General features: G+C 40.2%; 1 protein-coding gene across 1 annotated transcript in view; it reads right to left on the reverse strand.

Moving 5' to 3' along the window:
* Nucleotides 1-15,420, reverse strand: part of THSD4 (thrombospondin type 1 domain containing 4) — a 674,737-nt gene that overhangs the window by 375,207 nt on the left and 284,110 nt on the right. Inside the window, exon 7 of the mRNA XM_055277915.2 lies at nucleotides 3,237-3,373. Coding sequence (XP_055133890.1) covers nucleotides 3,237-3,373 — 137 coding nt within the window. The remainder of the gene's footprint in view (nucleotides 1-3,236; nucleotides 3,374-15,420) is intronic.

Genomic DNA, 15,420 nt, shown 5'->3' on the forward strand with positions numbered 1-15,420 from the left:
ACAAGTCAGAGAGGTAGAGAAATCTATTTGAATTCTGGGCATCCAATCAAGTATTTAGAAAAGGACACTTTACCCTTTGAAAGTTGCAAAGTAAACAGAAGTTCAGCCTGGGAAGCAAATGTACTTCTGATTATTTAAACTCAAGTTCCAGAGAGGACGGGATAGTCAGTGGTTCCAACAACTTCAATGAGGGAATTTCAGGCAAATGCAGAGAACAAATGCAAAGTAGTATCCAAGTTGTCCCAGTAACATGAGAACTCTATTAATATACTCACATCCTGGACAATGTCTGTTTCAGGCTTTTAGCAATTATTATCTGCAAACTGTGTTGCCGTAAAGTTTGAACGTTTTTCGTTAATTAGTAAGAATCCATACCCATGTCCTTATAAGTGTTTGCTTTTCTTTTATATCATCAGCTAATAGACATTTAATGAAATACTAAGAAAACGTGCTCTCCCAGTGAAGAGACCACATTTCATATTCCTTCCAAGTCATCTCACCACCATATATTTATATTTCTGGCTCTTTGTTAACCATATTTTAATCAATGTCCCTTAAAACCTTGCCACTCAAAATATGATCCAGGGACCAGCAGCATCAATATCACATGGAAGTCTGGTAGAAAAGCGGACTCCCAGGACCTTCCCCAGGCCCTGCTGAATCAGAATCTGCAAACCCCCAGTGATTCACACTATAGCGTGAGAGCACTGACCCAAAAGAGCATGTGCATCTGACAAATCTATAATCGACCAAAAAAGGCAAATACTTTTGCATAGAAAATCCAAGTACAATGGTATATATGTAAGCATACACAGTGTTAATACTAATAAATGCCAGTATGCTTACTGAATGCCAAACCCTGTTATACGGTCATGACTCTTCACCACAACACAGGACGTAGGTACCATCCTCCTCATTTTTTAGATGATGTACAGAAGCACAGAGAGCTTAAGTAACTTTTGCAAATTCACACAGTAAATCTGTGGAAGAGGCATGACTTGAACCCAGGCAATCCAACTTCGGAGGGCAGGTTTGTAACCATTATACTCTACCACTACATTCACCATTCCTCAGCAGTGTGCACCTGTATTCAGGAAATGAAACAGTTGCTTTGGAATCTGAAAGATAAAGCTAGATTGCTATCAGGCCCATCATTTTAGTTCAGTAACATTTAGAAGCAGGGAACATTAAAGTTGGAGATGATAAAACTCTCAGAGAACGCCCTTAAGTATTTTCTGAGGACACTGAAGCTCAGAGAGGATGTGCAAAAACCAGTGGTTTTTCCAAAGAAGTGGAAAACTGGAGGCTATGATGTTTCCCATGATGCTTCCTGCCTCTTCTATACCGCATCCTAATTCTTTCAGGGTTTGCTCTTCCAAAGATACTTTATACACATCAGATATCAAGTGACACCTTGTTCCTTTCTTAACTTGCATTCAAAATGTGAGAACAAAATCCTGTCATTTGCAATAGCATGGATAGAACTGAAGGACATTCTGTCAACTGAAATAAGCCAGGCATACAAAGACAAATATCACGTTTTCACTCATATGTGGGAGCTAAAAAAAACCAAAATTGAACTCCTGAAGACTGAGAGTGAAATGACGGTGGCCAGAGACTGGAAAGGGTAGTAGGGATGGGGTTATAAAGTGAGGATGGTTAATGGGCAAAAAAATACAGTTAGAATGAATAAGATCAAGTGTTTGGTAGCACAATAGGGTGACTATAGCTAACAATAATTTACTGTATATTTTAAGAAAACTAAAAGAGTACAGGCTCACGCCTGTAAACCCAACACTTTAGGAGGCCAAGGCGGGTGGATCACCTGAGGTCAGGGGTTCAAGACCAGCCTGGCCAACATGGTGAAACCCCGTCTCTATTAAAAATACAAAAAATTAGTTGGGCGTGGTGGCATGAGCCTGCAATCCCAGCTACTCAGGAGGCTGAGGCAGGAGAATCACTTGAACCTGGGAGGCGGAGGTTGCAGTGAGCTGAGATTGGGCCATTGCACTTCAGCCTGGGCAACAAGAGTGAAACTCCATCTCAAAAAATAAATAAAGTAAAATAAAATAACAGAGTAGCACTGGAATGTTCCTAATACAAAGAAATGCTAAAAGCTTGAGGTGATGGATACCCCAGTTACCCAGATTTGATCATTATATACTGTATGTATCAAAATATCACATATACCTCATAAATATATACATCCATTATGTACTCATAATTAAAAATATACTTTTTTAAAATCTGAGAATATCAATCCTGCTTTATAAGTTATTTTGCATCCTATTTGAAACCTCCTCATTCAAAATGTTGTTGGGGGGGTAGGTTGTGCTCACAAATCACACCTCAATATCCCTAATATTAAACACCGTAGCAATTTATATTCAAACTATAATAGGTACTTCCAAGTGTTATAGCCAAAGAGCTCTTCCTGTGATAAAAATCAGTCTGCCAGCTAGCTATAGAGTGCTAGTTAAGATAGACTCTTCATTTGGGCTCCAGAGTCATTTACCTGCTAAATCTTAGCTCCACGAATACATATGTAGATGAAAGGAGGGTAGAAGTCCAAGTGCAAATTAATACGGCTACGGAATTTGTGCCATTTCATCTAAGATGCCTATTTTTAACCAAATGGTGCTTTCTGTCAACATTGAGCATCCCACAAGGATTCTCTGAAGCCCAGAATGTTTGCAGAACGCCAGGCGGGGAGTTCCTGGAACAGACTTCAGAAGCCTAAGGAGGTTGAAAACTTCCTGTTTAAAGTACAACTTCTGCTATAAAAGGCACGAAACAACTTTCCTTTGGAAGCCTGCCCCTTCTGGGGAGAGGCAAGATAAAATATGCCATTCCCTTAAAATGCCACCCTCATGACGCCAACCATTTCTTGATTAAACCAGCAGTGCCCTTTCCATAACCTCCGTTTCACAGGCAAGGAAGGAGCTCCAGATCCAACTCGCAAAGATTGCCGTGTCCCTTGTGAAGCATGTGGTGTCAACATAAATCACTTAATAATGGGAATGCTAGAGTGGGAACTGGTGATGCCCAAAGATCAAAAGCACAGTCAGGGCTGACCAAGCAGCCCCATCTCAGCCCACTCCTCCCAGAGCGCATGGTTCAGTGGCCCTGACGTGGGCTGGGGGGAGCTACCAGCCTAGTCTCTCCCTGGAAAACAATGGAGTCAGCAGTCACAGATCAAACACCCTAAGAATTCACCCCAGTTCGGGGGCACTTACCTTGCACTGCCCAGACACACAGATGGCTGTGCCGTTCTGGTCACAGGGGGTGCCATCGATGACCTTCTCAGCTTGCCGTACATAGAAGCGGTAGCCCATTGCCTGGCAGTTCAACTCACATTTGCGATTGCCTTTTACTACCAAAGTAAAATAAAATAAAATAAAGATAAGGTATAAGCAATATCATCTCTGTGGAATCAGCACCTTTTTTCTTCCTATAATTTTTATTGAGATAAAATTTGTATAACATAAAATTAAGCATTTTAACCAACTATACAGTTCAATAAGTCTTCATATATTCATAAGGTTGCATGTCCAACCACAACCATTATATAATTCCAGAACATTTCCATCAGCTCAAAAAGAAGCCCTGTGCCTGTAAGCTGTCATTTCAATTCCTCGCTCCCCCTAGATCTTGGCAACCACCAATCTACTTTCTGTCTCTATTGATTTGCCTATTCTGGACATTTCATAATCACACACTTTTTTAAAGTGCATGAAAGTTATCAGCTCTCTCCATATCTGATGATACAGGGAAGGGATTGTATCTTGCTCTATTTGCATATAGTAGTGATACAGTGCTGAGTGAATATTATAAAGGAATTCTTAAAGACTCTCGCCACGCAAATAACAGATTCTACTTTCAGACATCCTCCCAGGCTTTGCCATTGTCATAATTAATTACGTTGGTGCAAAAGGAACTGCACAATTACTTTTGCACCAACCTAAATATATTTCATATATCAGCAATCACAGTGAGCACATAATTTTTATGTTTGCAAGTCTCACTCTGTAACCCAGGCTGGAGCGCAGTGGCGCAATCTTGGCTCACAGCAACCTCCGCCTCCCGGGTTCAAGTGATTCTCCTGCCTCAGCCTCCTGAGTAACTGGGATTACAGCTAACTGCCAACACAGCCAGCTAAATTTTTTTGTATTGTTTAGTAGTGACAGGGTTTCACCATGTTGGCCAGGCTGGTCTTGAACTCCTGACCTCAAGTGATTCGCCCACCTCGGCCTCCCAAAGTGCTGGGATTACAGGCATGAGCCACCACACCCGGCCATATTCTGCTTTTTAAACTTAATATCTACCCAGTTATATCATCTGTATGCCTTTTTAAATGGCTGCAGCTTCCTGTAATAATTCCTCCATTATGAGGTATTTAAGTGGCTTCTCCGTCACTCTAGGTTGAAGTTCAAAGTTCTAAGCGAGGGATAAAACCTCTTTCAAGAGTGGAACCTCGCCTACCTTTATAGCCCCATTTCCTCCTGTTCTTCCTTAAATCCACATTCCTAAATACACAGTCTACACACAACTAAGCACTCCCTCTCTCTAGCCGTTGCTTAACTGTTCCTTCCCTCACTTGGCTGGCCTGCATTTGTACTTTGTTTGCATTTCCAGGTCACCTCCTCAGGAAGCCCTCCATGGATCTGGATCCCACCTCTATTTCTGTCCCCTCTCAGGCTGATGTGGCCTCCTTTATTTCAAGCTTAACTATGCTGTATTGCAGTGTGGTTTTGCGAGAATACAGAATGTCTGTCTTATTCACTTTTGTATCCCACGAACCCAGCACAGAGCTTGGCGCATAGCAAATGCTAAACAAATATCTGAGGAATGAAACAAGGGATGGATAAATGAATATCGGCCTTTTCTCCCCCTTGTCTCTCTCCCCTCCTCCTGCTAGATATATTTCCCTGCCTCAGAGTCTTTCTCCACATTTCTATCACTTCACACCAAGCCTGGCACACAGAGGGTGCTCAGTAAATGCTAAATTAATTACTGCTACAAGGAACATCTCAGAACAATTTAGTTGCTTCCAAAATAATGAAAATAAATTTCAGGCAAGATATATTTCTATATTCAAAAGAAACAGACAAGCCAAGTACACACTGTATTTAAAAAAAAAAAAACAAAACTGTTTCGGAGACAAGACTAATGCTATGCTCAGCCACAGACAGCCTGGAAGAGGCTGTCTAAAAATCAGATTACCTGATTGCGTAATACTGACTTTTTCCTACACTACATGACACAGCATATTTCCCCAGTGTGGCTGCCTGACTGTCATAGCAATAAACTTCCTTCTATTCCAAAGCCACTGAAAACCTCTAACAGGAAGTCACATGGAGCCTCTGGGACCACATGGTTCAGGAAGGCTGCATTGTCTAGATACTCTGAGCTCTATCTTAGAAGTCAAGAGACCTGGTTTCTTTCCTTGGCTGCCCAAAAGATATAAGAGGTGATTTGGGGAAAAAAATAAAAGAATATCAAGATGGAAGCACTTCTGGGATTTATTTCAAACCAAATCATCATTTGATAGATTAAAAAACAGGCTTAAGAAAGGAAGTGACAAGTTGGAGGCAAAACTCATCTTCTACAACTTGCTTTCTCATTTGATCTATCAAGACCCCATTCCCTCTCTCCCCAGCTCCTCACTTTCTGAAGCGCTAGAACTATCCAGGTGCATTGCATTGTAAGTAATAAAAGTGTTTGTGAAAGGCAGCCTCATCTGGGCAAGGGTTTTGGGTCCTCACTTCTCTTGGCTTCCTCCCAACTATCTCTATCCTTTGAGATACTATCTTTTGGGGCCAGAATTTTATTCCTCAATATTTGCAACCATAATGCAGAAGAACATTCTGAGGGGGAAAAAAAAAAAGCTAAACATGAGACAATTACAGCAGAATCTCCAAATGGCCACAAGAAAAGAACCCAGAGGAATGGCCTTAACTACTCCCACCAGTAGACACTGGGGACACTGGGTCCACCTTCTCAGATTTGCAACTAGGAGATAACTGAAACCTGAGGACAAGGGACTTCTTAACAAAACTACCTAGCATCCTGTCGCCTTAGAAAATACCCTAGTTCTTCTCATAAAATTATGTAATGACTTCTCTAGACCCTGCACAGACTTCCTACCCACTGCCCCCACCTTTGTGTCTGTGTGAGATAGGGCCTTGTTCTATCAGGCTGGAGTGCAGTGGTGAGTTCTTGGCTCACTGCAACCTTGACCCCCCAGGCTCAAGCCGTCCTCCCACCTCAGCCTCCTGAGTAGCTGGGACTACAGGTATGCACCACCACACCCAGCTAATTGTTGTATTTTTTGTAGAGATGGGGTTTTGCCATGTTGCCCAGGGTGGTCTTGAACTCCTGGTCTCAAGTGATCCTTCTGCCTCAGCCTCCCAAAGTGCTAGGATTATAGGCATAAGCCTCTGCCCCCAGCCCCCAACTCCTTTAAAATTCCTCATAAGAATACATTTGGGCCGGGCACAGTGGCTCATGTCTGTAATGCCAACACTATTGGAGGCTGAAGCAGGAGGATTGTTTGAGCTAGGGAGTCTGAGGCCAGCCTGGGCAACATAATGAGACCCTGTCTCTACAAAAAAATTAAAAATTAGGTGGGCATGAGGGTGCACGCCTGTAGTCCTAGCTACTCAGGAGGCTGAGGTGAGAGGATCCTTTGAGCCCAGGAGTTTGAGGCTGCAATGAGTTGTGATTGTACCACTGCACTCCAGCCTGGATGACAGAGCAAGAGCAAGATCCCATTTCAAAAACAACAACAACCTTTGAAGAGTTTCAAATTAACGTTTTGCATGGATATTCACTTTATTTTTTATTTTTATTTTTTTTTTGGCCTTTAAGTAAAGTACAATTCTGATGCCAGGAGACTCTTCTCTAAGCAGATTTTGTCAGGTTTTGTTGGTGCAGGGAAAGGGGGAAAACAGAAGGGGTGCCATAAGCTGGGAGCAAGAGGAAGTGGGCACAAACTTCTCTCTGTTTCTCTCCTTCTTTGTTCTCATCTGTTTCCTGAATGTCCTCCCTGCCTCCAAAAGGAATATTTCACTGTCCACGCACTAAAGCAGTGGTTCTTACTGTGGTACTGGGACCAGCAGCACCAGCATCATCTGCGTACTTGCTGAAAATGCAAATTCTTGGGCCTCACCCCAGACATCCTGGATCAGAAACTCTGGGGATGAGGTCTAGGACATGGTCAAGTTGGGAATCATTGCTCTAAGGAAAATCAATCAGTGAGCCGACTTGGAAGCAGCTGACTCTTATTTTGAATCAAAGATATTCAGATCCCACGACTGAATTTAAAAGATAATATAACCCCAAATATAGGCACTCTAATTAAATTTAGGATATTACCAGGTATCTGGAGCCCTGATATTTAAAAGCCCTCTGATCATGAAAAAAAAAAATGCTGGTGACTATACAAGAAAATTTAGGTTACTAAGAGCAAAGCAACTAAAAGCTAAAGGTTTACCCTTGAATACAAGTTAAAGATTTAAATCACTCATTGAATTTTGTTTCCTTGGAAAAGCCATTGATACAGTGAAGAGTTTTTAAAAAGTAATAAACTCAAAAGAAAAAGAAAATAGAAAAGGAGTTAACGGTTACAAAATTTAGGAAACCGGAAAGCAGAAGGGACTCATCGTAATGACTTAGCCGACCCAAGAAAGCTGATCCTAAGCAGCAATAAAAGCAGCAAAGCTACACAGCATTACGGAGTCTCCAAAAGGTAACTTTGGAAATGGGGGAGAAAGCAGACCTAAAACCGGGACAACTATCTCTAAGAGTTGTAAGAAGTAGTTAGAGGTTCTGCTTTCCAGAATGGCTGTCAGTGCCTCTGAAAATCAACTCTTCCATAAAAGCAAAAGGCAGCTAGAGTAGCTCTACTAATATTTTGGACAAAGTAGACTTTAAGACAAAAATTGTTACTAGAGACAAGAACATTTTATAATAATAAAAGAGTCAATCCATCAGGAAGACATAAAAATCAAGCCCCAAAATACATAAAGTAAAAACTGACAGGCTGGGTACAGTGGCTCATGCATGTAATCCCAACACTTTAGAAGGCCAAGGTGGGCTGATCACCTGAGATCAGGAGTTCGAGACCAGCCTGGCCAACATGGCAAAACCCCATCTTTATCAAAAAATACAAAAATTAGCCAGGCGTGGTGGCATGTGCCTGTAATCCCAGCTACTCGGGAGGCTGAGGCAAGAGAATTGCTTGAACTCGGGAGGCGGAGGTTGCAGGGAGTCAAGATCATGCCACTGCACTCCAGCCTGGGTGACAGAGCAAGACTCTGTCTCAAACATACACACACACACAACAAACAAACAAACAAACCTGACAGAATTGAAAGAAGAAATAGATAATAATACAACGGTAGTTTCAAACTTTGATATCCCACTTTCAATAGTAAATAGAGCAATGAGACAGAAGATCAATATGGAAATACTTGAATAACACTATAAACCAATTAGTCTTAGATATCTACAGCAGATCAATAAGGAAATAGAATACTTGAACAACACTATAAACCAATTAGACTGAGATATCTATAGAAGATCAATAAAGATAGCGAATACTTGAACAATACTATAAGGCAATTAGACTCAGATAGCTATAGAACACTTCTCCCAACAGTAGCAGAATACTCATTCTTCTCAAGTGCACATGAAACATTCTCCAGGAGGGAATAAATGTTAGGCTATAAAATAAACTTTAATAAATTTTAAAATATCAAAATAATGAAAAGTATGTTCTCTGACCACAACTGAATGAAATTTAAAACAGCAGAAAAAAATTGGGTAACTTTTTAAATACATGGAAATTAAACAACATACTCCTAAATAATCAAGAAAAAAAAAACACACAGGAAAATTAGAAAATACTCTGAGGGCCAGGGACGGTGCTCATGCGTGTAACCTGTAACTTTGGGAGTCCAAGGCAGGAGGATCACTTGAGGCCAGGAGTTCGAGACCAGCATGGGCAACATAGTGAGACCCTACCTCTTAATTGTATTTCTATTTACTATCAATGAGTATTCTGAAAATGAATTTGAAAAAGAAATTCAATTTGCAATAGCATTAAAAAGAATAAAAATACTTAAGAACAAGTTTAATTAAATAAGATTTATTCATTGAAAACCTCAAAATATTGTTGAAATAAATTAAGGAAGATCTAAACAAATGGAAAGATATCACATTTTCTTGGCTCTAAAGATTTAACATTGTTAAGATGGCAAACTCCCCCATATTGATCTACAGATTCAACACAAATTACCAAATGCCCTCTTATTTTTCTGAAGGTAATCCTAAAATTCACACAAAAATGCAAGGGACCAAAGAAAAACAGCTGGAGGATTCATATTTCCTGATTTTAAAACTTACTACAAATCAACAGTAAGTGTGGTATTTTCATAAGGCTAAACACATAGATCAATGGAATAGAATTTAAGAGTCTAGATATAAACCCTTACATTTATGGACAATTGATTTTTGACAGAGGTGCCAAGACAATTCATTAGGGAAAAAAAATACTGTTTGCAACAAATGACAGTGGAATAACTTTGCATATCTACCATGCAAAAGAATTAAGTTGGATCCCTACCTCATACCATATACAAAAGATAACTCAAAATGGATCATCAACCTAAATGTAAAAACTAAAACTATAAAATTCCTAGAAGAAAATGGGTATAAATCCTTGTGATCCTGGATTTGGCAATGGTTTCTTAGATGATATAACATCAAAAGAATGAGTGACAAATAAATAAATCAATAAATTGAATTTCATCATAATACTTCATTGAGAAAATGACACAACAACCGATGGAATGGGAGAAAATTTTTGCAAATTGTATATCACATAAGAGACTTGTATCCAGAATCTATAAATAACTCTTATAACTCAACAATATAAAGACAACCCTATTTAAAAAATGGACAAAGTGTTTGAATAAACATTTCTCCAGCGAGGATATACAAATGGCTAATAAGCACATGAAAAGATGCTCAACATCAATAGTCATTAGGGGAGCACAAACAAAACCACAATGAAATACAACTTCACACTCACTACGATGGCTAAAATAAGATGGAGAATGACAAGTGTTGCCAAGGATGTGCAGAAATTAGAAGCATTATACAATGCTAGTGGGGCTCTAAAATCAAATAGCCTCTTTGGAAAATATATGGCAGTTCCTCAAAATGTTAAACATAGAGCTACCACATGACCCAGCAATTCTGCTTTTAGGTTTATACTCACAAGAAATGAAAACCTACATTAACACAAGAATGTGTACATACTATTCATAACAGCTGTCTTAGTTTGTTTGGGCTGCTATAACAAAACACCTTAGATTATGTCATTTATAAACAACAGAAAAGGCTGGGCATGGTGGCTCATGCCTGTAATTCCAGCACTTTGGGAGGCCACGGCAGGTGGATTGCTTGAGGTCAGGAGTTTGAGACCAGCCTAGCCAACATGGTGAAACTTTGTCTCTACTAAAAATACAAAAATTAGCCAGGCATGGTTGTGCACATCTGTAATCCCAGCAACTCAGGAGGCTGAGGCAGAAGAACTGCTTGAACCCGGGAGGCAAAGGTTGTAGTGAGCTGAGATCGCGCCACTGCACTCCAGCCTGGGTGACAGAGCAAGAATCTGTCAAAAAAAAAAAGAAAGAAAAGAAAAGAAAGGAAAGAAAAGAAATGAAAGAGAAAACAAAAGAAATTTATTTCTAAGTTCTAGAGGCTGGGAAGTCCAACATCAAGGTGCCAAAAATTCAGTGTCTGGTGAAGGCTCTGTCTGCTTCATGGCACCTTGTTGCTGTTATCCTCACACATCAGAAGAGGCAAGGGAGCTTACTCAAGTCTCTTTCCTGAGGGTACTAATCCCATTAATGAGGGTGGAGCCCTCATGACTTAATTCCAAAAGGTCCCACCTCTTAATGATATCACATTGAGTATTAGGTTCCAGCATTTGAATTTTGGGGTGACATTAACATTCAGATATAGCAGCAGCATTATTCATAATAGCTAAAAATTGGAAACTGAAATGTCTCTCAACTGGTGAATGGACAAACAAAATGTGGTATATCCATACAATGGAATATTATTTGACAACAGGAAGGATTAAAGTATGGATACACGCTATAACACTGATAAATCTTCAAAACATTATGCTAAGTAAAAGAAGCCAATCATATAAGGCCACATATTGTATAATTCCATTTACATGAAATGCCCAGAATATTCAAATCCATGGAGAAAGAAAGTAAATTAGTGGTTGCCAGGGCCTGAAGAGAGGGGATAATGTGGAGTGACTGCTAATGGGTATCGGCTTTCTTCTTAGGATGAGGAAAATGTTTGCAATTATATCGTGATAATAGTTACATAATTGTGAATATACTAAAACAACTAAGTTGGTGACTTACGATATACGAATTTTATTTTAATAAAGTTGTAATTTTACAAAAAGGAAAAGAAGTAATTAGCTTTCTAGATTCACAGGAAATCATCAAATAAATAAGACAATTTCTGTTTCCAGATTGCAGGAGTCTATCAAGTGCCCAGAAAAATGGTGTCAGGACTGGGATTTGATCTTTCCCTACTTACAATCAATAAGTTATCCTGTTACTGTTTCATGGATACAAACAGAAGATACAAGATTTCTGAGTGAGAGATAAAAAAGAGCAAGCAGCGTGAGCATTAGTATGTGTCAGTTTCCCTTGCCCCCAAGTCCCACAGGGGCAATGCATAAGGGCAGGGCCCATGGATACTGCACATACAGTGGTTTTGTATTGCAGCTGAGGAACACTGAAGTTGAGAGATCTACTGCTTTTATTGAAAGCAATAAGCAACCCTACTATTTGTCCTGAAAGGAGACTTATCTTACCCCTCAAGGTTGCTCACTGCAAATACAAGCCTGAGAAATAATCCAGTTTTAGGGTGGTCAGGGCCTTCCATTCTTGGTATACTCCAAAGACTTCTAAGAGTACAAGAGACCCATGAAAAAGCATCTCCCAAAAAATAGATAAAAATAAACCCTCATGAAGGTTACATCACTTGAAATTTCAAGACACTGGGAGAAAGAAAAGATAATACAAGCATCCTGAATAGAAACAAAATAGTATTGGATTTCTCAACAATAACTTTGATGGCTGAACAATAATTGAGTAATGCCTTATAATTTTTGAGGCATAGCCATTTCAAAATTAGAATTCTATAGCTAGTCAAATTATCAATCCTTAGGAGAAAATAAAGCATTTTCAGAAATGCAATTCTCACGCAATTTACCTGTCATGCACCCTTATTGGAGGATGTAGACTACCACAATAAAGGAGTAAAACAAGAAAGTAGAACGTGTGGGATCCAGGAGATAGAATATCTAAGCCAAAAAAGAAGCAAAGAGAATGCCCAGGACTAGGAAGAAAGGAGGTCCCAACAAGACAGCTGTACACTAGGAAAAGACTAGATCAGGCCAGAGAGTTCCAGGAGAGAATTCTTCAAGATGAAACGGGTAGAATACCCAATACATTTTGAGATATTGAGATTTTAAGATATTGAGACATGACGCTACTGAAAGATGATGTATACAATTTAGAAGAACTTGGGTTGAATTAGTATGAAGTACACAGAAAAGTAGGCAAACTAAAAACCAAAAGGTATTTATCAACAACAGGGAAAGTCAAATTTCAGGAAAGGAAATACAATCACGGTATATGTAGTGGATGCTTCACTATGGTGCCCAGATAACCTACCCCTACTTGCCAGTTCCAGTCAGTCACACCCCCCAGGAGTTAGGAGCTGGCTCACAGGTGTGAATTTCTGGAGCTTGCGATGTGCCTGAGGGAGCTGCCTCCCCCAAGGTTAAGCCTCCTCCTCAGGGACAGCTCAATCTAACAACTGGTCCTCTGGTACAAAGGCCCACCCTGTCTCAATTGCTGGTAACTCTTCAGGGCTCTCCCTGCTCAGAGCTTCCTGTAGGACAAGCTAAGGCCTTGGTGTGACTACATCACAGCCCAACTTCCCCTCTGTCCAATCCTGCCTCCCACATCCAACACAGGTGTTGGGCCCCAAGGAACACCGGGCACAAATCTCTGCTTTAGGATCAGTGCTCTGGAAATCTGACCTAAGGTAGTATATCACATGGCTCCAGTGTGAAGTGCATGTACATAGTCATCATACTGCAAGCAATGGTTATTAATCTAAGCCAAATTACAACAATTACATTGAGAGAGTGTAGGATGGGGAGTGTGTATGCATGTTGAGGTCTAGGGAGAGGATAATGAAAGAGGGCAAGACCTTCATTTTTTTTTTAATTATTATACTTTAAGTTCTAGGGTACACGAGCACAATGTGCAGGTTTCATATGTATACAAGGGCCATGTTGCTGTGCTGCACCCATTAACTCGTCATTTACATTAGGTGTATCTCATAATACTATCCCTCCCCCATCCCCCCACCCCACAACAGGCCCCAGTGTGTGATGTTCCCCTCCCTGTGTCCATGGGTTCTCACTGTTCAATTCCCACCTATGAGTGAGAACATGCGGTGTTTGGTTTTCTGTCCTTGAGATAGTTTGCTCAGAATGATGGTTTCCAGCTTCACCCATGTCCCCGCAAAGGACATGAACTCATCCTTTTTTATAGCTGCATAGTATTCCACGGTGTATATGTGCCACATTTTCTTAATCCAGTCTATCATTGATGGACATTTAGGTGGTTCCAAGTCTTTGCTATTGTGAATAGCACTGCAATAAGCATATGTGTGCATGTGTCTTTATAGTAGCATGAGTTATAATCCTTTGGGTATATACCCAGTAATAGGATCGCTGGGTCAAATGGTATTTCTAGTTCTAGATCCTTGAGGAATCGCCACACTGTCTTCCACAATGGTTGAACTAGTTTACACTCGCATGAACAGCGTAAAAGCGTTCCTATTTCTCCACATCCTCTCCAGCACCTGTTGTTTCATGAAGATCTTCATTGTCAACAGAACAAATTTCAAATGTAAAAACCCAGAATTAACAATATAAGTATTATTTAGAGATAAGGTAAAAATCAAAAGAACAGCTAAAATGGTTGGGAAATAGGAAAGATTAGGGAAGGGGCAAACTTTTAGAACTATTTGACTCTACAGAACATGGACACACGTAACTTGGAATAGAAAATAAAAATCAATTTTTTAAAAAACCTAGAAAATAACAATTCAGGTTCTTAGAAACGAAATCCTTCTGTGCAGTTATTATTAATGGGAGGTCCCTCCCATCTCTATTCAAAATCAACAAAAAACTACAAAACTCCTTGCTGTCTTCTTAGGAATTTTGCTTAAGTGGAAGAAACTTGCAAAAGGGAATGGTGCCTTCTAGGGAAGCAACATGTTGCTAAAGTGTTGAGGTTTTGGATTTTAGGGAGCTTTGCTACTGCATAGGTTTGCATTTGCTCTCAGTCAGCAAGGAGACTTTGGGAGGGATGGGAGGGGCCAAAAAGTGGAAGGAAACAAGGTTCAAGCTTTTCCCACAATTGCACATTCTCCCGCTCTCATTTCAGTGGGGAGAAAAATTCAGGTATGAAAAGAAGAGATTCTGTGCATAAACATGTGAAGCTGTTCCTGGAGAATAGGGAACACCTGTGCTTCACTGCAGATCACTCAAACTTCACAAGTTCACTCCAAGTTGAGCACTGAAGCCCTCACTTCCCAGGCTCAAGTTCTTTTTGTGTGTGTGTGTGTGTGGAATATACGATATCCCTGTCCAAGAATTGCAGCCTAGTAAACGCAGCTCATAAAACTTGGAGGTGGCAGGGTGCTTACCCAACACATGCTGATGAGTGAAGTGTAAATGAATTAGAAACATGTGGATACAATGTCTTAAGTGTGTATGCAGCGGTTAAATAAAATAAGGTGCTTGCTCAAAGCAAAGCAATGGACCAGTTTGCAGCATCTGGTCTAGTAACTAATCCAGGAGCAGCCGGAGCCACAGCAGCACCAGGCTTCTCCACTGACTGCATTATCTACGTATTATTGCTCCTGTTTATGACAAAGTATCCGCCTGCCCTTGGATTCCAAATTCTGGACTAGACTCAGATGATTACTATTTAAAATGCTTTCCCCAAGACTGCACTTTCCAGGACAAAGTTATGGAAAATAAGATGAGGAGAATGATTCTCAGAGCTCAGGCTTCTCTGGAATTAGAAAACTGTTCTGAAAAAGTCAGAAGAGAAGAGGGGTGAGACTAAGTCTTAGCTTTTCCTGTTCTGAAAAAGAAAACTGTTTTGGGTGCTTTCCATTATTAAAGCTTAAATGCAAAAACACACAGCTTATCAATTGCCTAATACCCCAAACCTTCCATCCCGCACTTGGAATTTAAACTTCAGAAGTTAATACTGAACTTCTTTTAAA

Source organism: Symphalangus syndactylus, chromosome 5, assembly GCF_028878055.3.
Source record: "Symphalangus syndactylus isolate Jambi chromosome 5, NHGRI_mSymSyn1-v2.1_pri, whole genome shotgun sequence".
Lineage (NCBI taxonomy): Eukaryota > Metazoa > Chordata > Mammalia > Primates > Hylobatidae > Symphalangus > Symphalangus syndactylus.